Here is a 25,866-nt window from a genome sequence, read left to right on the forward strand (position 1 = left end):
CAAACCGCTTGTTTCCGTGTCCATGGAAACCATACTCCAAATTCACTACTGGTTTTTACGACGAGGTCTCACTATTGCCTAGGCTGCCCAGACTAAAGCAATGCCCTGCCAGCGGCCTTAGTAGCTAGGACCACAGATGCACTCCAGCACGTTTACCATCAGCATTAGGAAACCTGGAGATCAAACAGCTCAAGTCTTACTGTCTCCCGGTTTTGCAATTTGCAGCTTCTGGATTATGGATTAGATATGCAGACTCTGACTCTAGTTTTATACCCATCTTCTGGATTATGGGTTAGATATGCAGACTCTTGACTCTAGTTTTATACCCATCTTCTGGATTATGGATTAGATATGCAGACTCTGACTCTAGTTCTATACCCCATCTGAGTGGGGGGGGGGGGGGCTCCATTCATATCATACACACTATGAAGCTGGAGCTCCCATAATTTGGAATCGAGAAAGCTGAAAATCGGGATGTGATTTTATAAAAAATGTCTGTGAAACTAATCCCTTGCACACAAAACCATTCTTTCACTTCTTCCTGTGTCTCCCAACTCCCATCCTTACACACACAATGCTTCCCCAATTGGATTTTTAAGGTCATATAAAATAAGCAGTTAAGTCTTCCACCAGTTTCTAAAGTCAGATGTTGACCTGAAGATACTCTTGCTCTGTTAAACTTAAAAATCAACGAGCGAAAAGTATTACCTGGATGTAACCTTGAGCCTGCCCTCATAGGTGTTAACTATAAGGTCCACAGCCCAGCAGCAGGAAAATACTCAAGGGCAATTCTTATGTGTAACCATTCACACTCCACACCCTTCATCTTCCATAGCACAGTCAAGAAAGATTATTTTTAGGTTTTCCTTAGTTGAAAATGAAGTGCCCAAGAAGTCAGAAACTGTACCTTCTTCATAAGTAAAACCAACCAACAAAAAATCCCACGGAAACCAGGGTTAAGGACAACATTTTATTGCTACCAGAGGCTTTATCACCAGTACATGGTTCTGACTGCAGTGTGCCTTCTTCAGACTGCAAAGGGAGCTCAGGGTCCAGAAGTCAGAAAAACAAGGGGAATAACTTGTTACCAAGAAAATCCTAATAGCTTAATATAAAACTAGGGTACTGAATTCAATTATAAGTTACAGACTCAAATCAGGGCTGCCCCAATATCTAGACAGTTGCTCCTAGTGATTTTAAATGAATGAAAACAGATCATTTACAAAAATCCAAGTATATGTTACATACATGTTTCTTTGGTGAGCACCCAGATATATTAACTTTATAAGAAATTCTTTATAAAATGTCAAAAATGCTCAAAATGTCCTAATTACATGCCATTTTTAAGCTTTAAGGTAAACAAAAGGACAGTAACCTTGTTTTTAAACTAAAAACTGTAATGAGACACACAAAGAGAACTTTTTCATTACCACTGATTCATGGGGATAGCTTCAAAGTGCCCTTTTCAAACTAACGAACTTGAGCCATGGATTAAACATGGCTGCCGCACAAAAACTAATTTGCTTAAAAAAAAAAAAAGTTGGGGGCTACTTATTCAGTGGAAGTCAGAACACATACATCAACAAGCACAAAACTTATTCAGAATCCAACAGAGAGGCAAGAAAAGGTGAGAGAAAAATGAGGACACTGGAAACAAGGTCTCTAGCTATAAATTTTGCAACTTTCCCCCTTTCATGGATTTTTATTTTATTTTTTTGGACATGGGACAAACTATTATTTTAACAAAGAAAAAAGTGGAACTGCCATAGTACAAAGAACGTTTTCTTTACTTTTAAATATATTTTGGATCTTGAGTCTATAAATATATGCCTTTATATTAAAGAGTGTTGAATTGTAGTAGCCGCACAAAGGAACAAGGGTGTTTTTCTCTTTCCCTGGCTCACTTCAGTCTGATAAAGCACACGCCCTTCTCTACAGCCTTTCCTGGTTTTCTAGTCGCACTTCTGAGTAGTCAGCCCTAGTGCACTGGAAGGAACACCTGAAACTACATGACTGAAACAGGCTGCAAAGGTGGACAGGGAGAAGCATGCCCCTCTTGCCTCGCTAAATCAGTGCCACACACAGAGCCCATGTTCTCTGAAGCAGTATCTTCATTGTAGAGCCGCTTGATCCCATCATAGAAGTCATCTACTTCCATCTCCTCCACCTTGCGTTTAGCGGAGGCGTGCTTGCACCCGCCGGCAGCTGGGAGGTGATGGCAGAAGGCTGAGGTACCTCTGACTGGCACTTCTGGCTTGCTGTTGTCCTTGGAGAAATCTGGGCCTGCGATAGAGGAGGGATGTAATTTGAACGCTCCTCTGTCGCAGGTCACCAGGGTGTGCTTGAGGGGACGGTAGACATAAACGGAATTTAGAGGCAGGGAAGACTGCAGAGCAGAGAGGTGATGTGCCGCCAGCTCCCGACAGTGGATCAACTGGGAGCTGTCCATCTGGACCAGGAAAAACAAAAGGCCATCGCTCATTAATTAACACAGACCTGTTTGTTACCTTTACTAGTCACTGTTCCGGCCTGGGCCTTCTCTCCCTTCAGCTTCTTCTCTCCTCACCACACCCTCCACCTCACTCACGGATTCTTCCACCTACCGGCTGTCCTTCTGAAATATGTTTACATCCATGATTCAAACATAAATCTGAACTTGTGTCTCGGCACTTACGAACAGAAACTTTCCCGTTCACTGCTGCATTAGCAATGTCTGTCTACAAGGCCTTTACCCCACTCTCTTGAAGACAGGCACATGGCAGTCAACAATTTAAGAAGAGTCAAAAGCAATGAAAACCATTAAATCAGGGTGATAGGGAAGTTCACTTAGCTAAAAAGATTTAAGTATTGTTTTAAAACAACTGGAAATGTTAAAGAAGTCATATTTTTGTAGAAAATAGTAAGACCTCACTCATTAAGAACACTACATAGTTTAGGAATTGGTATTTTTTCCTTATCCTTCAGTATAGTTAGTTCAGATATTAATCCCTTCTGGAGTAACAAACACTTGACCCCCTCAACCTCTTGAATACTCCCAATTTCCATGGTCATATGTTTCTGTTTCAACAGTAAAAGTGCCACAGATGTTCTAACCCCTTGTACACTGGTCATGATCCTGAAAATGTATTTAAAAGTAACACTCACTATTATCTCTGTTGATGAAAAAGAGAAATGAGGATTTTTTTTAATGATTCATTTTTATTTTATGTGCATTGATGTTTTGCCTACATGTATATCCGTGTGTGTGTGTGTATGTGTGTGTGTGTGTGTGTGTGTGTGTGTGTCTTGATCCCCTGGAATGAGAGTTACAGACAGTTGTGAGCTGCCATGTGGGTGCTGGAAAGTGAACCCGGGTCCTCTGGAACAGGGACCAGTGCTCTCAACCACTGAGTCATCTTTCCAGCCCCCAAGAGTTATTTTATAGAGGTGAAGACTATCAAAAAATGGTAAGACATTAGAAATTATTTAAATAAATACCATCTATTTGAACTCTACTTTCCATTGGGGTCCCAAAATAAACCTTGTCCAAAATAACACATCAAAATAAATCCTAATCTAGCACAATATGAATTTGTCCTTTTAAAATAACAACAAGCCAACCCCAATCTGCTGCTTTTGTAGTAAAGTGTACTTAAGTACATATACTACAATTACCAACTCTTGGTGCAGACAAGTCCTGATCTTGCTCTTAAAATTTAAGCATTTAAAAATAAACCATCTATTTTGAACTCTGAGAACCTTTACTAGCCATTTTTATGACTATGTCGCCCAAATTTCAATATAGTGACCATTTCTAAGTATCCCTTGTCAAAAACAAGAAAACATTGCTAACCACTTAGCCGGCCAGGAGAATGTGTCCAGCAGCCATAAAACAATCCCACAGGTTCCCAATAAAGAGGGGGCACACAGCATGAACCGTGTTAGGTCCCAGAGCACCCATGTGGTGAGCGGCACAAACACTGAAAATACCTGTTGGAATATCAGGCACCTTCCAGAGTAACCAAGAGTCTATGGTAGGAGAGTGTGCAATTTAATTTTAGTTTAAATAAGAACGTCTACTTTGACCCCTGCTTACCAGGCAGCTACAGAGACCACAACAGAATTGACACCCGATTACCTGATAATCAGGGTGGGTCGCTATAGGTTCAGAAAGTGGAGGACCCGAGCATAGTCATATAAATAAACTACAATAAAGGCGTGGCCATCCTAACATGGAGATCCACAGTGGCACAGGAGCATTAGAGTGGGCTGAGTGGGGGGAAGCCTAAGAGGAACAAGAGGCAGCTTGCCTTTCAAAGCAAGAATGTGTGCCAAGTCCAGAAGGAGCAGAGGCAGAGTGAAGACAACCGAACGCATGCAGAACGGGGTGAACTCAATGGCAGAGTACTTGCTTAACACGGGAGGGGGCAATACCGACATGATCTGATGTCAAGTCTAGGTCTTGTCATGGGTCCACTTACAAAGAAACAAGACCTTGCATTCTGATCTACAGACAGACAGACGAACTCAGCAAGGACAGAACTACGCCCAGAAGAACTAGCAGCCATCATGCTGGGTCCCCAAGGATGTCTTTGTGCCTGCACATAAGAACTTCCCCACCGCCGGGCAGTGGTGGCGCACGCCTTTAATCCCAGCACTCGGGAGGCAGAGCCAGGCGGATCTCTGTGAGTTCGAGGCCAGCCTGGGCTACCAAGTGAGTCCCAGGAAAGGCGCAAAGCTACACAGAGAAACCCTGTCTCGAAAAACCAAAAAAAAAAAAAAAAAAAGAACTTCCCCACCGAGCCACTCTCTAGCCCTGGACTAGACTCTGTAAGATTTGGGTGTTACAAACAAAAAGGGATGCAGATGGCTCTGTGGGAAGAGCACCTTCTGCTCTTGCAGAGCACTGAAGTTCAAATTCCAGCACCCACATCAGGTAGCTCACAACATACATGTAACCATCAGACCACCACCGCTCCTTTTAGCCTCCACAACCAAGAAGTTCCATGCCACTCTAATGAACTCTCAAATTCCCTAAACTGAAGCTGTACCTGATGAGTAAAGTGATTTCTAAGATCCCATCAAGTCAGCTAAGGAAAAGACAAGTTTAAATAAGGAATTTCTTTGGGTCCCAGAACACATCCAAAGAAAACTCATCAGTCTCCATGGACACCAGTTTGCAAATCTAAACCTGAATTCTCTCAGGTGGCATGAGCAGAACAAGGCTTTTAAATAGTTACTAACACAGCACTATCACTCTACTACATCTGAATAGAATTTTCTCCATCTAAACTTTTCATTGTACTGAGGTGGTCACCATTTGAAACCGTCTGAAAATACCAGTTACAAACTGATTTTTTATTTTAAGCTGAGGACTGAACCCAGGCCCTTCTTTCTCTACCACTGACCTCAATCTCCAACCCCTCTTAGATTTACTTTAAAACCACATATATATAGTAACCCTCTCACTTCCATTAAGGAAAAAAAGTGTAGGAAACACAAGTGAAGCTGATAGCTACCTGTGCTTTCTGAAGCAGTTCAATTGTAAGAGGAAGCCAATCGGGAATGAGTTTCTCCATTTCCAAACTAACCATGGCCAGAGCAAGCATGGATCCTTTGAACTGCAGAAGTTGGTTGCAGGCCATACAGTGAAGTAGTTGCTTGGTCAAGACTGCCAAATGTTGAGACGGGCTCAATTTGGGCAAACTGAAAAGTAACTGAGGCCTAGTGGACACCGCAATGGCGTGGAACTAGGGTGGGGAGAAAAACCACACAACTGTTACTTAAGGAAAAGAACTAGGAAAGTATACACAGAAATAACTTCTCAGGTACTATGCAGGTTTGTAATGCAGTGATTTGATATATTTTCAGAATCTAATTTTTCCTTGACTAATTTCAATAGGTTTCCCCAAATCCATACAAAATACATCAACAGGAAACCTCTGTCCAAGTTACTGGGCCAGAACTGTGTGTTCCAGTAAGAACTAAAACATTGTGAATATACTTACAATATGAAGAAAATCCAATGGTGTGGCTGTGTGAAGATCCCAGTTCAACTTATCCAGAATAATTCTCTCCATTCTCAAAATCTCAGATGTGGAACAGCCACAGAAACTGTCTCTTGCCAATACCTTTAGTACTGGAATTTTCTATCCAAGGCAAAAGGTACAGGAAACAAATGAACTCATTTTCAGGTCAGAAATGAACCTGACAGAATGTTCTGACAAACAAAATATAAACTAATAGAGAAAAAAATTCAAAAACTAAAATGAACGGGAGAGGTAGCTCAGTGGTTAAGAGCAGTGGCTATTCTTCCTGAACTTAAGTTCAATTCACTGTGACTTACAAGCGTCCTAACTCCAGGCCCAGAGAATCCAATGCCCTTTTCTGACCTCTGTGTGCACCAGGCACAGTACACATACATACATTCAGGCAAAACACTAATCCACATAAAATAAAAATAAATTTTAAAAAAAGCTGATCTTCTAAAGCAAGCATTTTAGAGGGACAACACATCTAAACACTTAACTGAAATTGTCATTTATGTAAGACAGCATTCATTTTTTTAAGCCCCTAGGGCCTCAAGTGGCCAGGCCCTGCTCCCAGACTACTCTAATGGCTGTGTCCATCCCCTGGAGACCAAAGGTGGCCAAGCTCCACCCTACAGAGAAAAAAAGCCCAAGATCAGGCCACAGAATCCCACCAATCCCTGAGCTTGAAATCCCACTTATCTCTGAGCTTGCCCCACGATCAGGCCATAGAATCCTACCAATTTCAGACAACCCTAGAAAGCCGCCATCCCCAAGAAACCCTATATAAAAGCCTGCCTCCTCCTTAGTTCTTTGCTGTTTCTCTTCAGAGTAGAGGCAGCCAGCCATCTGTGTCTTTCCCAATAAATCTCGTGTGAGGTTTGTTGTGCAGTGTGACTTTGTGGTACTTTCCTTGGCTCCCAACTATGAGGATACCTTTCCCCTCAGAGATGCAACACTTGTTACTAGGGAAGCCTCTCCCCTCAGAAGTATAGCACACGTTTAGTAATAAAGGTTTAAAAAAGTAATAAATGGGGGCTGGTGAAATGGCTCAGCCGCTAAAGGCTAGGCTCACAACCAAAAATACAAACAAATGAAAAAATTCTCCAAGTAAAACCTACCAACATATACAGAATAAACCTCGAAAGGATTCATTACCTCATCTTCTTCAACAGTTTTAGCAGCTAGAAAAAAACAGCTGATTGCAATACAATTCAAATATTTTGGATGGGCCTAAAATTTTGAAAAGGAAAAAAGCAAGGTTAGTGATTATACTGAACTGAGCTTTTTCTGTTTTTAAAACCTAAATATACATTTAGCTCACAGTTCCCCGTTTACATCTTCCTAAGCACAAAAATAAGTTTCTGTTCTGTTCTTTCATACCCACTGTTAAATAAATGCTATGGAAAGGTCTAAACTGGAGTTATTTCCAAAATTTTCAAACCAAAGTAACCCTGTCCTCCCGACATCTCTACATCGGCCACGACAGCGTTTTTACTAGGGACCTATGGCTAACACGAGAGAGAGTACCTTACTTATAATACTTACTTTGACCGTAGCCAAAAACCTGTCCAAAAGACTGCTTGCCAGAGCAAATGTTTCTGGGTAAAGGTTGAACTGGTATTTGAGTTTGGCCAACCACTGAATTACTTCATCTCTCTGGGATGGAGAAACATTCTATAAGGGAATAATTAAGAAAAACAAAGATCACAAAGTTTCAGTTCTCATTAGGTGTACATTTAGAGTTCTCTACCTAGAGGGCTGAGGAGACAGTTCAGCGGGTGAAGGCACCTGCTGCCAAGCTTGATGACCTAAGTTCAATCCCTGAGATCCACACAGTGAAAGGAGAGAACCAACCCCCACAGGCTGTCCTCTAACCTCCAACATGGACCACGGCACATGCATGCCCACACACACAAAATTAATAAATGTGACAGGTTTTAACATTAGGAAATACAAGAGAAAATGCACTAATAAGTTAAAATATTTTAAGGTCATTCAAAATTGCACCCGAGATAAATGAAAATTTTATATACTATATCACATTTAATATTATCTGATAATTTACTTTATTAAAATCTTTACTATCCATTTTACCAAATATCTATTATTTGAATTAAGTTTAGATATTCAGGAAACAGTTTGAATTAAGTTTAGATATTCAGGAAACAGAACATTTTAAAACGTAAGTAAATCACTACTAATTGATAATGTTAAGTTTTCTCAACTCTTGAGAATAATATAATTTCTGAGTCAGGAAATACCCATTAGCTTATCTTAGGAAATATAAATGGACCATCAAATCAAACCGAAGGATTAGTCCACTAAAAGCAAAACAATCAATCATTTTAATTTCCCTAAATACTATTTTGAACTTTTGAGTAAAAGCTTACATTTTAAAAGGTATAAATACACTTTAAAATAGCAGGTAGGAATTATTTTACTTTTATCAGAGTTTCAGTAACTACTAAACAATGAGTGTACTATTGATGCTAAAAGAGGTTCTTTTAAAGACTCCTTACGGGCCATAGGAGCCCAGGTGAGTCCCAAACTCACTCTGTAGTTGAGGGTGACCTTAAAGATCCGCTCCTCCGGCGTCCAGCTCTCCAGTGCTAGACCCAGAGGCCCACACCACACCCAGTTTATGTATGCTTGGGGTTCTAGGGCTTCATACAAGGAGACCAACTTTCCCAAACGAGCCATCCACCCCAGCCCTTGATTACCACAGACTGTGTGTGTAGTGTGAACACAAGGAAGTACCAATGGAAGTGTTTTCAATAAAGGATCATCCTACACAATCTACCCAAGTCCGGAACTCTATGCTAGCTCATCTTTCTTTAAGGAGTTCAGTATAGTGATCACAGTACAAACACTGTTCCTGATTGTTGTCAACCGCTCATTTGATGGGTGATGGAACACATCTAGCTACACTCATTCAAGTCCTTGCCGCTGCATCTGCTGGCTTCTCATTCCAGTCCTCCTCCTCCTCCTCGGGACTTGCTGTCACTTTTCTTGTCAGCTCTGACATGACAAAGTGTTCTTCTACATGACCAAACCAACTAACACACTTACATAATTCTTACATCTAGCTCTAAACTCAGTTGTAACTGGTATTTTTAGTGGAGAATTAACATATACCTACCTTCTGGTCAACCCTTCTGGAACAATGATGAATAGAAATACTAGTAAGATAAAAGTGATTTACAATCTGTTTTATTAACAACTCACTACAAAGTTGGCAAAGAGTAAAAGTTGTTTACACTTCAAAACTTAAGTCTTATAGCCGAGCAGACCATAAAATGGTATTAAAACCACAGTTACATATGGTGCTCTAGGGACAACTGGACCGGTGTGGGAGTGTAATGAAATCTTCATAGAAGAAACAGCAACTAACTCATATCTTAAAAAAACAAGGTGGGGGAATCATCTGTGCTACAAGATACAGGAGTCTTGGTGTTTAAGCCCATGGACTTTCTGACGGAGGATAGAAATGATTTCAAACTCAAGGCAGTAACACAGTTAAGCTCTTCTGAAAAGCAAACAAGATTAAGGTAGGTAGAGAACCGGGGACCGCTGCCCAGAGAATCAATCCTTAGAATTCTAAGATCAAACAAGAAAAGGACTTAAGGCAGTTTTGAGACTAAAGCTATCAGCCTGAAGGTTCTTTTTTAATAGAATAGCAGAAAAATTTATGCACTGCAGACTACTGTCCAGTTTGACTGAAAAATGGAGTCAAAATTTTTTTCTTTAAGAGACAGGGTCTCATGTAGGCCAGGCTCATCTCAAACTTGCCATGTAACCAAGGACGACTTTAAACTTCTGATTCTCCTGCTTCCACTACGGGGACTAGAGGTGTGCACCACCACACCCGGTTTATGCAGTGCTGGGTACTAAACCCAGAGCTTTACGTATGCCAGACAAGCACTCTAACCACAGAGCTACACCTCCTGCCTAGAGTCAGGCCATCAATAACCTAAACTGATCAACCCTTTGACAAAAACCACCACTGTCTAGGTGAGAGGACATCAGTACAGTTTTGCAGCTAGATATTGGTAACTATCAGTTGGTAAGGTCCCTAATTCCATGATTTTCTGTATTTTCAGAGCCCCAAGGTATTACTAATAAAATCTCGTTCTGTCCCCTAAAGATCTCTGGAAGTAAAGGTAGTCTCTTCCAAATAAGAAGTTGAACACTTAAGGAAAATTCAGCCAGCCAAATAAACCAACAATGAAGAAACAAATTCACAAGAGGTAGGTAGTGATACCATCTGATGCAGTTGGGGGGCTCTCAGGAGAGAAAAGGAACAATGACCGGGAGTCACAAGAAACAGGGGCAACATTAACTATACAGTCATGTCAGACATACACTCAAGAGGGAGAAATAATATTCCCAAATAGCAGACTATATCCTTACCTGGTACACTTGACTTTAAGCAAACATAAAAACTTGGAGACTTATAAAAGATGAATAGAAGGAACACATGTTACTTTCTGCCTTAACCTTCACAGTGCAACAGTACTTAAGACTGATTCTTCCTTACCATATTTTACATCCTGCTTTCATGGTTAATCATCCCTTCTAAATGAAATACTCCTTTCTCTATTTTACTTGACTTACAACACACACACACATCACACACATACATTTCAAAACACTGGGTATGGTTTTTTTAGTCACAGTACTGCTGTGACAACCAGGTCCTGAAGAACCATGATTCTGGAGAGGAAGTAATGAAGTGATAAGTCAACATTCTGAGATAAGGACAAGCAGCTAAGAATAAACTGGTAAATCATATAGGAGAGTTACAGAGAGACAGACAAAATCTGAGACTTGAAAAACCAAGGAACTAACTAGTGGAAGTAGGTGGTCAGAAATCTGAAAGGGGAAAAAACAATTACTTGGCTGATGGGATTAGTTACGTTTTTCTCAGAGCTGTGACCAAGTAACTGGCAGACGATTCCCAAGGAGGAAGACTTACTCTGCCTCACTGTTCAAAGATATCAGTGGTGTATGTAGCACTGGAGGAGGAAGGAGAGGAAAGGAAGGGGGTAGAGAAGTAAATAAAAAGGATAAGACAGGATCCTAGAGCAGACAAGGGGGAAAGAGGAAGGAAAGAGGAAGCAGGCAAACAAAAAGGAAGGAAGAGGCCAGGGACAAAATACCACCAAAGTCTGTCCCCAGTGAGGCTCCATCTCCTAAAGTTTCCAGCACCTGTGAAAACGGGGCCACCAGTTGGGGACCTTTGGCTTCTATACACTGAGTCTGTGGGAGACATTTTATATTCAAACTCTAAGACTGATTTTCCTCTTAAAACATTTCCCAAATGAAATCCTAAAGATGAATAGTAGAGATCTAAAAACCTAGGCACACACACAGCTTCACTTTTAGTAACAGCTAAAGAAGTCACATCCAACTGAAGTCTGGCCTTCAATTAGCCTAATCCTTCCTTGGACTAAAGTGATTAGTCCCAATTCAGTCTGCTCGCTGAGGGAAGACTGAACCCTCTACAGAGGGGAAGTACCTCTAAGTTCCCACGACAGGCTCAGAATGTAGCTCAAAGGCATAGTTTTTGCTTAGGAAGCAGAATATCCTGGTTTGACCAACCCCTCAAAGATAAAAAATAACCAAGTCTATACCATTTTTAAAATAATAGAATGTTCAGTGTTAAATCAAAAATTTATCAGGAGACCAACAACAAAAACCTAAGTGCTGTGGGATGTTCTGTATGGCAAATGTGTTGCTAATTAGTCAATAAATAAAACACTGATTGGCCATTGGCTAGGCAGGAAGTGTAGGCGGGACAAGGAGGAGAATAAAGCTGAGAAGTGGAAGGCTGAGTCAGAGAGACACTGCCAGCTGCGACAATGACAAACAGCATGTGAAGATGCTGGTAAGCCACGAGCCATGTGGCAAGGTATAGACTTATAGAAATGGATTAATTTAAGCTGTAAGAACAGTTAGCAAGAAGCCTGCCACGGCCACACAGTTTGTAACCAATATAAATCTCTGTGTTTACTTGGTTGGGTCTGAGAGGCTGTGGGACTGGCAGGTGAGAGAGATTTGTCCTGACTGTGGGCCAGGCAGGAAAACTCTAGCTACACCTAAGTAAACAAACTAAAAGCCAAGAGAAGAAACCAGGCAACTGGAAGGAAGATCTTTATCAGAACAAAGGGTTTACCACACAAGAATCTCAGTACAGGGGCCAGGAGGTGGCACTGCTCTATTAGAGGACTTGAGTTCGATTTCAGCATCCACATCAGGTGGCTCATAAATGCCTTTAACTTCAAGGAGTCATACAAAGCCCCCTTCTGGACTCAGAGAGCACGTCACACATGTACACACACACAACTATAAAATTTACAGTACATGAAAAAAACAGACAAAAATGAATTTTGCTAGATAAATCAAATACAATCAAAGAGCTAAAACTGAAAAATATAGTAACTAAAACTAAAAAACTCAAGTGTTCACCTAACAAAAATTACATGATTAGTCAGCTATGTTTGTTGCCTTGAAAAAAATTTGTTAAGTCTAGGAACCAGAGAGTAACGGCACATTCTGCCAACCCTGGAAACTCAAGTTTAATCCCCAAGACCCATATGGTAGAAGGAAAGAACCAATCCCATAAAGTTGTCTTCTGATCCCCACATGAATGCCATGCATACACCCAAGTGTGTTCACACACCCTAAGTAGATAAATGTAAAAAAACTAAATTATATAATAGAAAATTTATAAATCTAAACACATTACAGTTAGAAGAAAAATGCTAGAAAATAATTTAAGTGTTTCTCTTAAAGAACAGTAAGTTATATTTTTAAAAAGTAAACAGCAAATAACAAAATGATGAAATTTTGATAATAAAAAAAAGAACAAAAAGCAGTATTTGGAAATAAATGTACTCTAAGTTGCAAGCTAACACTTCTATATTCATTACCAGGGAAATTGCTGGTAAGGGCGATAAAGTTGTAGAGTTGAGGCTGTAGCTCTGTGTTAACAAGCACTTGCCGAGCCCTGAGTTCACTGCCTAGTACAATGAAAAGCAAACACATGCACAATATACACTCGGCTTAAAGAGCAAATACAAGCCAATACCATATTGCTGCCTAACAAAACCAAGTTTAGGGATAGATTAACGAAATAAGCCAATGTAAGTCAAAGTCATAATCTAATTCACTATGCATTAGTCTACCCAGAGAAAGGAAACACTGGAATGGCAAAACATACACGCAGGCACAGACTCAGCTAAAAAGATGACTTTGTGAAAATAAAATCTAGCTTAGGTATGTAAAGGACCATCATTTAAAATACAGATTTACTCTACATTACTTACATGGATGGAACCAGAACCACTAAGTGGCCAGGGCATTGTCTGTGTGTGCATGAGTGTGTATGATGTGTCTGGGTGCATATGCTGGTGTGTGCATCCAGATGTGTGCATGTGGAGGCCAGAGGACAACCACAGATGTTAAGGATGTGGATGCTGTGCATCTCCTTCAAAACACAGTTCTCCACTGACCTGGAGCTCATCATTAGGCTGGCTGGCCACTGAACTCCAGGGATTCTCCTGCCTCTGCCACACCAGCACTGAACTACAGGTGTGAACCACCACACCCAGCTGAAAATGCCAAGTTTTAAGTAATTTCAGGTAATTCTGACCCATCTAGTCACCAAGTGGTGCGTGCACACCTGTGTTTCAGCCATCCTTAGCATAAATCCTGTTTCTGAAACCATATAATCAGATGGCCTAACAAAACCACTTTAAAGTTTGTGACAGGGCCAGGTGGCTATGGCGCACACCTTTAATCCCAGCACTCGGAAGGCAGAGCCAGGTAGATCTCTGTGAGTTCGAGGACATCCTGGTCTACAGAGTGAGTTCCAGGACAGGCATCAAAACTACACAGAGAAACCCTGTCTCAAAAAAAACAAAAAACAAAAAACACAAAAAAAAAAAAAAAAAGAGAGAAAAAGAAAAAGAAAGAAAGAAAAGAAAAAAGTTTGTGACAGGACTTTCTTTGCAATTGAAAGCACTTGGAGCAAAATAAATGTAGACAATCTGAAAGTGTCACTGTTTTCAATTTTTCCCTAAATTCATTTATGCAACTATAAAAAACTTCAAGTATTCTATAGAAGAACTTTTCTGTAAGTACCAAGAACACACAATAGACCACTACTTGAATAAATTATAAAGAAGCCATAACCATTCATTTAAAAGTTTAACTGGGTGTGCTAACACACACCTGAAACCCCAGCACTCACTGGTAGACATAGAATGATCAGGAGTTAAAGTCTAGCATTCATCTGCAAAGCAAGTCTGAGGCCAGCCTAGGCTGCATGAGACCCCAACTCCAAACGTCATCAGAAAGTAACAATATTACAGTATGTCAAAAAACAATGACACAACATCACGACCAAGGAAACTGAGTCAAATCATCAGGAAATGATACTGTATTATCATAGGACAAGTACAGGGTTCTGTGGGGGTAGGGAGGGGAGTCACTGGTGTAACAGGAGTATTGTCTTGCCTGGCTACATTTTGGTCGACATTGAGGGTGGGAGCTAAAATGAAAAGAGAACTGTGAGAATGGCCTTGCACTTGCAGGGGACAAGCACAGGAAGTAAAAGAAAGCAGAAGCAAGCAGCATAAAGGGAAGCCCTAAAATACCGCACTTTTCTCTTTTTACCAGCACTTAAAGATGTGTAACAGTAGAAAGGCCAGTCACTGACCAGGAATTAGAACTGTTCTTTTAAGCCTAAACCCATATCCTCTCCTGTTCCCATCAGACCAAGCCCACTAAGTTTAATATATTAAGTAGAATTACTTGGCATTAAAGCGAGTCCTTAAACAGATGAAATGCCTTGACTAATGCCCCGCTGTTCTGACTCCATTTTGTGATTGCTTGGACAGTTCTCAGCCCTCTGCCCATCCCTCTCCTCCCAACAGTCACATCTGTCTTGGCAACACACATGAGATTTCCATGGCCTTGACCATAGTCCAAATGTATTAACCAAAATAATTAGACTAAAATTACTAGAAAACATATGTCAAAAATAACTGGCATGTTATATCTAAAATGACTGTGCTATGCCAGTAATGAGCATTCAAGGTTACTCTGACCCTCATTCTCACTTTGATGTCAATTATGGTCTGTGGATTTTGTCTTTAAAAACTCTGTACCCCTGAGCTTGGTGGGGCACCAAGAGGCTTTTCAGAGGCACAAGCCTGCTCTTGGTCCAGCCATCAATAAAAAGGTAAGCCTTTTAATTGGTTTGAATAGCGTGGTTGTCAGTATCTCACGTGGATCATTCATAGGCCCTCCGCTCTCAGTGCACTATCAGTGTGCGGGAAGGGCAGGAATGCCTGCATCATCTGGTCCAGGCGTCCTGACTGGAGCCTGATGATTCACCCACTCTGGGTGCCTTAACCAGGAGACCTTCAAGGATTTTGTATCTAAGGCTTAAGTTTGTTACCCAAAATAATGAATGCTGATGTCAAGTTGATGCTAAAAACCAGGTAGAACAGAAGGAAAAAGAACATGCCAGCGTTGGAATTCCAATACACACTTGAAGATCTTTCTACAGGAACAAATGCAATTAAGGAAGAAAACCTGAAGTTAAAATTAAAAAAATCAAATTCTTGGACAATATATGCAACACTTCATGCTGCCTCTAGTGTTTTTCAAACTGACACAAAGGCATAGGAAAAGTAACAAGTCATTTCCTGTTTTCTGGAGCTGCTGCTTTCAAAACAAAAAACCTTGTATATTGAGGTTTTTTTCTAGGGAACTGTAGTGTTATATGAAGGAATTTGTTACCAATTCCTTTTGTAAAAATAACCCATTTGGTATCTGAAAATATAGGTGTTCTAGTCACGTGTGTTAGAGCTGCCTGGAAAAGGTTCAGGACCACTGATCCACCTGGAAAGGACACTCTTTATCCTGTTAAGCTGCCTCAAAGCTGTGCAGTGTATGCCAGATTTTCAGCTTGAGTTGCTACCCATGCAGGGGTGGGCCTTGGTATAGCTGTCTTTGAGTCTTGTAATCCTGTAAGTAACAGTTCACCAAGTTTAGACTTTAGTGGTATCCATACTTGGGTCTGTTGTGGATTTCCTATCTGGGAGAAGCAGACTACTGTGTTGCATCTCCCCAGGTAAAGTCCGTCACACATCAGCAAGCTTGGTGTAAAGAGTAACTAGTTAAGGGTTTGGTCTCAAGGATTATCTGTAGCATTCACATCAATGTTTCCAAAATTTAGTAGGAATGTATTTGGTGTCAAGGCCAGCAGGATGGCTTAGTAGGTAGAGGCCTTTGCAGCTCAGATCTAGCAAACTGTGTTGGATCCCACATAAACACTGTGGCATCCACACATATAAATAGTAAATGTTAGTATTTCATCTCACAGGTCCTAGAATTTTCTGTAAACTAAAACTACAGGCCGGAGAATTTTATTCATCCTTTAACAAATTAAACATCCTTTAATTTGTAGATGCTATTTGAAAAGGGAATCAATATCAGAGATAATATAGAAATGTTAAAAGGAAAGAGATCCATTAATATAACTCATGACTATTCAATTTGGAACCTACACATTAGTGTAAGATTTGATGAATGACTTTAGTTGTAAGAATCTATAAGCCACAACATACTTTATCTTTTTGTGACCAGATTACAAATATTTTAAATTATGTTGTAGTTGTCCTGTTTAAAAAGTTGTTTCAGAAAAGGAAAAAGAAGAAGTAGGTCCACCTTACAAGTTTTGATCCTGCCTTGTTCTCTGCCATTACCTCAATGATGCTTGTTAGCTTGGCTACAGAACAGACCAGGTAACACGGTAATTCAGCAATTTACCGCAGCACCGTAAAGTACCCCCTTCACAGCTATGCTGCCTATGGTTATTACGGTTAGCTACACACTGACTTAAGGGGATGGCAGGAGAAAGGGGAAAGACAGAGCTCTTTTTAGAACTCTGTTGGGAGGCTTTGAGTCTCAACACAGTCCAAAAATTCAGAGTTTTCTCCACTGCTATCTCCAATGTGTAGAGTTGTACCTGGAGTAGCAAATACTCAATAAGCATTTACAAAAAAATCTAAACCTACATTCATACAAAAATAGAATGAAAGAGTGTAAGAAGAGATTGCATTGCCTCAAGTAGATTCAAATTATAACTGTCACTGATTATTGAAGTCTTGAGTTAACACAGGACCATACCTACCTTAAGAGAATCAAATGTAATACTGAATGATCGTGCTAAGTGTTCCTACTACAGACAGTACTTATTCAAAGTCAGCCAGTCTTCAACATGCAGACTGACAAATAGTAAATGCAGAACACATTTCTTCAGCTTGTAGGAAGTCAGGAGTAGAATCAGAAAACATAGACATCAAAAGCCTATAAAGCTAAAGAAAACCTAAAACAGCATTGCCATTTCATCACTGGTACTTACTAAAAATTTCTTGGCCACTCTTCTACACCCAAGCACCTTGTTAGGTACTAGGGATAAAAAGAGGTACAAGTTTTACATAGTTAACTACTGGAGGGGATACATTTTTAGTTACTTATTATTAAAATGTTAACTACCAGAATATGATTAAAGTATGAAAATGTCTAAAGGAAAAAGTGGATAGCCAATAGCAAAGAGTTCAGCTAACTATCTCTCAAAAGACTTGCAACACAGCTATTACCTTAATAACTCACTTGAACTCCTTATGTTGTTCCCTAAATATAATAGTACGAAGATGTTCCCTCTTAGAAATAAAAGCTTACTACTAAATTAGTCTATAAGGAAAATGAATGGATGTAATTTCCTGTAACTCAAGTAAAACAAGTTTTATCTTGCTTTGTTTCAGAAAGATGATGTTTCTTTGTAGATGTAACCAAACAGACCATCCCACAGCATTTCTCTTTTTTTTTTTGTTTTTTTTTGTTTTTTCAAGACAGGGTTTCTCTGTAGCTTTGGAGCCTGTCCAGGACTAGGTCTGGAGACCAGGCTGGCCTCGAACTCACAGAGATCCACCTGCCTCTGCCTCCCGAGTGCTGGGATTACAGGCATGCGCCACCACCACCCGGCAGATGATGTTTCTTAAAGAATGTTTTTTGCTTGGTTTTTTTGAGACAAGGTCTTGTGTAGCTCAGGAGAGCCTCCAACTAACACTAGCCTTGAACTCCTCTTAAGTGCTAGGATTACAAGTATGCATCATCACACCCAGCTGAGAACATGCTTAATAATACAAATATTCCCAATGTAGCATCAGGATATACATTATGCCAATAGTGCACTTCTAATAAAACATCTGTCTCTAGAGAGAAATTACCTGATTTGTAGGCATTTTCGGCACATTGACCTTCCACATCTGGGCTTCCCTGGAGATTGCCCTTTCCAATAGGAAAGACAATCTCTGGTTTTCCAAAGGTCCTGGAAACTTCATGATATCCCTTTGGATCTGCCTGCCACCCAGCTTGATGTAGCTACCTATTAAAATCAAATATAAATAATGTTCATCACTTAATTACAGAATAAGTATAATGTACACATTTATAAATGTTAGTACTTATTAAGCAATTTATAAAACAAAGTAAGAACGTTATGAGGCAGTATAGGATTTTATAGCTCTTTAAAAATACCATATATTAAAGCTAGCAACAATGTTATCTAAAGCATCCTCACTTTAAATCTGAAATTCTAAGACCACTGACTTTTTATATTAGAAATAATTGTCCTGTTCTCCCTAAAAAATAAAATAAAATAAAACTACTCAGTAAGGGTCATTATTTTTATTTATTATATAAACACACTAATTTCATGATTACATTAAACCATTTTAAGCCATGTTAAGGGGTAACAAGACTGATCTAAGGGATTCTCTGTTCTCCTACATGTAATGTTCAGATGTTATCAACTAAAAAAAGAATCTAGAAAACATTTTAAGAAAAATGAAGACATCAAAAACTTACAAGATGCAAAGAAACCTGTGGGAGCTAAGGAGAAAATTCATTCCTGAAAATGTCTATATTAAAATATCCCAAATTATTTGCCTCCACCTAAACCTCCACCTCTTTTTAGGTCTTCTTTTTATTGTCTTTTTACAATGTAAGTCATGTGTAGTGATGCATTTAATTTTGGAACTTATGAGGACCTATGCTACACAGCAAGACCTTGTGTTTAAAAAAAAGGGGGGGGGGGGGTAAAAAAAAAAAAAAAAACTTCCTTAAAACAAAAACAAACCCCAAACCTGTAAACCAGGCCTGGTGGTGCACACTTGTAAACTTGGGAGACAGAAACAGGAAGATGAGAAGTTCAAAGTCATTCTTGGCTACACTGCAAGTTTAAGATCAGCCTGGGCTTTTCAAGTAATTAATTGCTGGAACAATGTGATGAAAAGGAGAAACAACAAAATCGAGAATTAGCATGAAGAGGATCCAGTTCAAATGCAGCTCTAACTGAACTGGCTCCTGTACTGGGGGAGAGCATGGCATATTTTACAAGGCATATTTTAAGGGACATTACTAGATCAAAGAGATAAATGGAATGTTAACTGTAGATTATAGTCTATATGCATCAAACCTCCATTCACTAAAATTTAAAAAATGTACTGTAATTCTGTAAGAGAATATTCCTATTCATAGGAGATATGAATTTTAGGAGTAAAATGTCCTAATATATGCCACATACATAAGACAAAAAAAGAAAAAAGTAAAATTTGGAAAAAGCATTTTTACACTCCTATCAAGGTAATCACAACACCAACTCTATTAATAATCTTGGACCGACTGTTGACTTCCAGCTCTTCCTTTTCTGAACAAGGATTATCATCAACGTGAGCCTTTAAGGTTCTCATATCTACTATTCCCTCCCTGACTTTTGAGGTTCTCCTATCTACTATTCCCTCCTTGACTTTACACACCAGAAATACTGGGTCATAGTTGATTCCCAAACAGTGGGTTCAATCTCTATGCTATCCACGGTTCTTCCCACTTGCAGTGCCTTCTGCAGATCCAATTCCTCCCACTAAATTTGCTATCGATCTAGTAATATCCCCTTTTGGAATCGTGCAGGAACACCCCACCTTCCTTTAGCTGCACTTGGACATAATTCTACCTTTGCATTTAACTACTGCACGACCACTGATAGACCTGCTTTTTCAACTAGTGAGTTCCCTGACCACAAACCGTTTCCAGAATTTAGCATCATGCCCAAAAAAAAACAGCTTGCACCTGTCAGGTGCTTATCAAGCAACAGCCCTCCATGCTTTGCTATTCGGCCAGCTATTGTTCATATTAACCTATTTAATCCTTGCTCAACACTACGACGGTGGAATTACTAAACCCACTTAAACGATGAACAAGCACACAGAGGTAAGTTGAAATTTTAAAGAATTACACGACCAGAATAAACACTCTTCGCTTCTAATCTTGACTCCGCCTCCCTCTTAAAAAAAAAAAAGAAAAAAGAAAGAAAAGAAAAGAAAAGAAAAGAAAAGAAAAGAAAAAAAGGACAGGGTCTCACTATGTAGCCCTCGCTGTCCAGAAACTCGCTGGGTATACGAGGCTGCTGTTCAAAATGCTCAATGGCTCCTCGCTGCGAGGGAAATCGAAGTGTTTTACTTTGCTTTTCTAAGATCTTCAGTTGATCCATCTACTTGACACCTTCCACTACTGTACCACAATGTTCAACTTCTGCCTCAAGGACCCGCGGTGGAGCCGGTTGGCCGAGGGCATTTTTTTTTTTCTGTCTTTCACGATGCACTTCACTCAGGCCCCTCATCTTTCTCGTCTCCTCCACCAGCCCAAGCCCTGGGGTAACGTTACGCTCCCGCAATTACCGCGGGGTGGGGTGGGGTGGGGTGGGGTGGGGGAGGCAGTCAGGAGGGTGCACTGTTAGCTTGGCATTCACTCCGCCTTGCCCCGTAAATGATCTTCGCGTGGCCCCGCGGGATCGGTAGCCCCGGAGGGTGGGGGTGTGTCCCCTTCTTTATTAGCCTGGCTCGCGGAGCCGGTAACTGGTAACCCTAGTCGGTGACGCACGGGGGCTCCAAGTTACTTGGGGACAGAAACACCGGGCCCAAAGGAAACCCACCCGGCACGACCAGAGGCGGCGGGGGTGGGGTGGGGGATGGAGGCGTCCCTAAGGAGCCCAGATAAGGACCGCCGAAGGGACGGGTCCCAGGGGAGCGGCGCGCGCCCCCGCGAGCTCCCACTCGGGCGGCGCGCACGGCGGCCGCGCCGCGCCCCCGCCCTCACCTTCTTCTTCTCCTCCTCCTCCTCCTCCTCTTCCTCCTCCTCCTCCCCGGCAGAACTGTAGGCCTCACAGTGGTGACGCGGGGTCATCCGGGGGCCCGTTACCACCTCATGATCCTCGGCGCGCGGCAGCGGGGCGCGCGGCGGCGGGACCAGGGGCCGGGCCGACAGAGGAGGGAGAAGAGGGCGAACCGGGCCGGCGGGGCGCGGGCGCGGGCGCGGGCGCGGGCACTCGGGCGGGACGCACGGCTGCGGGCCGAAGGGTCAGTCAGCGAACTAGTTCCATGATGACCCTGGGCCCGAGGCCGCCGCCGCCGCCGGTCCCGCTCCTCCGACCGCCGCCGCCGCCGCTGGTGCCCGGGTGAGGAGGAGGCGCCCTCTCTCCATAGGGCGGCGGGGGCCGGGGAGAGGCGCGGGGTGAGGCCGGCTCTGCCCCTGCCCGGGGGAAGCGCCTCCGAGGGGAAATGGTGGAAGGGGGGGAAGGGGGAAAAAAAAGAAAAGAAAAGGAAGGGGGAAAAGGGGGAGAAAATAAGAAAAAGCGAGACAGAGGCGCTGGCGCGTCCGCTCGCGGGGAAGGCTGGGGAGGGAGGGAGGGGCGAGCAACGAGCGCCGGCCGCCTAGCTCCGCCCTCGCGGACGGATCTCGGCCGCGCGCGTCTGTAAACAACGCCAGGGTTCTCGCCCCGCAAACTCCGGTGTCCCCCCCGCCGGACGCGTAAAAGAGCTTGAGCAAAAGCTCAGCCTCCGGGGAAGATCTAGGGAAGGCGCTGGAACTCCCGTGGAAGGAGGAAGTGCGTTTGGTGTGCACGAAGGAGAAGGAGAGGTGCGCGGACTCCTTTCTCTTGGGCCAGCGGAGGAACCCTTCTCCTTCCGCTCGGTGACGTAAGCGGCTTGGTGAGCCGAGGAGGCGTGCAGTGGCCGGAGAGTGTGCTGCGCATGCGCCTCGGTAAAGAAAGGCGTCCCCGAGCGCTCGCCCGAGGGAAGGGTTTCTGAGAGAGCGGGTACGCCCAACCTGGAGTCTCCTGGTGTTTTCCAGCCCAGCTTGTCTCTAGAGCTCCTGAGCGAATTTCTTGAACAGGGCTGGTGATCTTTTATGTAAAGGTTACATTCTTGATTGACCTCACCGAAAGAAATTATGTTGTGCCCTTCCTATTGACGGGTATGGGCGTGAGACTTTTTACTGCCCTGTGGGTGATGGGAGACTCGGAAGCACTTCAGAAATGGGACAAAGTAAGAGGGTCACATCCCGGGTGCTTACGGCCACTTTTTAAAACAGTGCATTACACTACTGACGCTTTGGCGGTGCGCCAAGGGAATTCAAGTTACCAACCAATGTGTCTAGTATTTCAGGGTCCGTTTTTATCACCAGGTGGGTGCTTAGCGAGTGTGCAGTGTGTTTTATTAACTTGGAGTCCTTTTTACTCCAGATAGTAAGTTTTACTTGTCACTTAATGGTCCTAATTATGAACAGAATGCCGTCTTAGCAGATAGCTTTGGGGAAGGTGGAAAAGCTAGAACTCGACCGTTTAGGTAGTCAAATACTCATTTTACATCAAGGAAAAAAAAATACAGACCAGGTTCTTACAAAACTAGCTTGAAGACAGAGAAGGCCCCTGCCTGCGAGGAGTTTGCAGTACGAGCACAGTGAATAGCCATTGAACTAATTATCACGATCTGGAATCACTATTTCACTGTACAGTCCTCCCCTCCCTAGAATATAAGGTCCCAGATGGCAGGGGTCTTGCTTACTTTGTTTTATGCCGCATCTCTGCGTGTGAAAGGCTCCCGATGTTTGACTGCTGGCTGAATAAACCAGTACCAGTAGCCGAGGACCATGATGGAAAATTGCAGGCTGCTATGGAAACACCCACAGCTGGGCTGGGCTCAGGAAGGTTTCTTTGAAGAAGTGATTAAGATGAGACTCGAGACCACTAGGCAAAGGAAAGTACCAGCAAAAGAAGCAACCTACACAAAGGCTCTGAGGCTGACCTTCCTCTGAGAGATGAGGGGGAGGAAGCTGAGGCCAGGGAGCAGGGTTCCACAGCACACAGTGGTGAGTAGGACTCGCTGGAAGGATTTCAAGTACGGATGTGTGTGCCCGGCATTTCCCCGCCCAGTGCAGTCCTTTTCTGTATTGTTACCTGGTCTTCATTTTATGTGACCAACGTTTTTCTGGATAATTTTCTCAAGAGTGTATGTAGTCTTTCTGCATAATTTAGTGTAGCACAACTCTATCGTTGGACCATGGAATCGCTTCTGGTTCTCATTCCTGCAGGAATGTCTGGGTAGGAGTCAGTAGTACAGCTCGGCAGTAGTCCACTCTCCTAACCTGTGGAAGGGCTTCGATTCAATCCCTCGTAGCACCGTGTGTGTGTGTCTCACAACTGTCCACACCTCCAGCTCCTGGTGACCTGGCATCCTCTTCTGGACCCCACAGGCACCTGCACTATATAGGCACATACCTCCCCCACACGCATATCCACATAATGAAAACCTTATTTTAAAAAGAAGATGTATGCAGATACTCACAGAAGCATTGTTCATAACAGGTAAAAGGGGAAGCAACAGAAACTGCTTCCTCACCCACTTATTGATGACTTGTGTTTCTGCTTAGAGTACTGTGGATTAAATTGCCGCTGGCAATCATGAACTTCAAAAAATAAGTTTATGATTGAGAGCTCTTAAATACCCCTGGTTACAGTTTAATCGGCTTAATTCTTATGTCAAACAACTTGGCAAAATATTCATCAAAAGCCATAAAAATGCAAATACTGTTGTATGCAAGAATAACCTCAAAGAAGGTTATGTGTAAAAGATACTAGATTGTTTTCATTTTTCAAGTAACAGCTTTATTGACATATGAGCCATCTAAAGTGTGTGGTTCACTAGCTTCTAATGTATTTGGAGCAGTCATCATCACAATCCATTTTAGAACATTTTCATCACCTTGAAAATAAACCCAACATGGTCAGGTTTCACCCGCCAGTCTCATGGCCGCCCCAGCGCAAAGCAACACGCACAAGTTTCATGGACCATTCATTGAAATAGACCTTTTGCAATGGTGTGCCTTCTAGAAACCAGTTTCAGTTGTCTGAAGAAAAATATGGATACTCTTCACCATTTTTAAATGTTTTTTTTAACCTGTTATTTTTCAGTTATGTGAATGGGTGTTCTGCCTACCTATGGGTCTGTACATCATGTTCTGCCTACCCATGGGTCTGTGCATCATGTTCTGCCTACCCATGGGTCTGTACATCATGTCTGTGTCGGATCCCCTGGGACTGGAGTTGCAGACAGTTGTGAGCTGCCATGTGGGTGCTGGGAATTGAACCCCGGTCCTCTGGAAGGGCAGTCGGTGCTCCTAACCCCTGAGCCATCTCTCCGGCCCCCACCATTCATTTGTTACACTTTGGCTCGGGATCTTTTCTTTTTTAACGACTGTATTTTGCAGTGAAGTATGGTTACATGGTGGAAAGTTATAAATCCTCTGGGAAAATAAGCCTTATAAAGACAAATGCATTGGTTAGAAATTTGTGGGTTTTTAGTATATTTCCAGGAATGTTTCCCAGATAGTAGGTTTTATAGTGCCCTTCCACATGGTGTCTGAGACTGTGGCTCACTGTGCGGTGGGCATAGCACTGAGCACATTCATTGTATCCTTTTTTTTAGTCCCCAAGTCTGTAGGGCTCCTTGTTGTTATTGTCGTGTCTGTCTGTTTGGTGCCCCAGTGCTGCGGAAGGGAAAGCGGTAGATGGTGAAGGTTGGCCACGCACAGCCGGGACTCAACCCCAGCTTGACCCACCCAAAGCTTGCCTGTGCTTTCATTTCTGATTTGTCCCTGGGGTATTACTGGCTTCTTTAAATTTTAGAATAAAAACCTATTGTGTTTTTGGCTTTAATCTTAGAACATTTTTTTTTTTTTAGCAGTCTAGTTTTTACTTTTGTTTCTAAAGCATTTGCCTTGTTTTGGAGAAGGGGTTATTAAAATTTTAGACTTGCTGGGCATGGTGGTGCACATCTTTAATTCCAGCACTTGGGAGGCAGATGTAGGTGGATCTCTGTGAGTTCAGGTCCAGCCTGGTCTACAAAGTGAGTTCCGGGACAGCTAGGACTACACAGAGAAATCCTGTCTCCAAAAGCCAAAAGAAAAAAAAAAGAAAGAAAGAAAAAGAAAACAAACAAGCTTCTAAGGGATAATAACACGATAAGATACAAAAAAAACCCTAACATATCGGAACAGGACAGAACAAACTGCAAAGGCACGAGGGGTGGATACAGATGCGGAAGCTGACCCGTTCATACACTCAGGAATCCCATAAAAACACCAAACTGCCGGCCATAATATACATACATACATATATATATACATACATATATATATATATATATATATATATATATAGAGAGAGAGAGAGAGAGAGAGAGAGAGATTAAGAGCAGTTTGTTTTCCCTTTGAGATTCTCTAGGGAAAAACTAAGTTTTCATTTGCAAGTGGTTGTCAATTGGAGATAGCTTCAGGGTAAGGGATGGGGCATGTGTCCACTTCTCCTTTCAGCTCTAGGACCCCATCTGGTGCAGGCCTGTGCATGCTGCCTCCGTCTCAGAGATCTCATATATGCATTGATCCT

The 25,866-nt window shown here is 42.1% G+C and overlaps 1 protein-coding gene across 2 annotated transcripts; it reads right to left on the reverse strand.

Annotated features, from left to right (window-relative positions):
• Positions 1–956: 956 nt before the first annotated feature.
• Positions 957–21,834, reverse strand: Ccni (cyclin I). 2 transcript variants are annotated; one of them, XM_059274690.1, is made up of 7 exons: positions 21,243–21,832; positions 18,317–18,474; positions 7,557–7,685; positions 7,167–7,241; positions 5,988–6,128; positions 5,499–5,729; positions 957–2,449 (listed from the first exon to the last, which is right to left on the reverse strand). In XM_059274690.1, the coding sequence occupies exons 2-7, from the start codon at positions 18,428–18,430 to the stop codon at positions 2,006–2,008; spliced, it is 1,134 nt and encodes a 377-aa protein (XP_059130673.1). In that variant the 5' UTR covers positions 18,431–18,474; positions 21,243–21,832; the 3' UTR covers positions 957–2,005. The 2 variants fall into 2 exon arrangements, with proteins under 2 accessions (XP_059130673.1, XP_059130674.1); XM_059274691.1 differs by lacking the exon at positions 18,317–18,474 and having other exon boundaries at positions 21,243–21,834.
• Between the last annotated feature and the right edge of the window lie 4,032 nt (positions 21,835–25,866).

This window comes from Peromyscus eremicus, chromosome 10 (genome assembly GCF_949786415.1).
Source record: "Peromyscus eremicus chromosome 10, PerEre_H2_v1, whole genome shotgun sequence".
NCBI lineage: Eukaryota > Metazoa > Chordata > Mammalia > Rodentia > Cricetidae > Peromyscus > Peromyscus eremicus.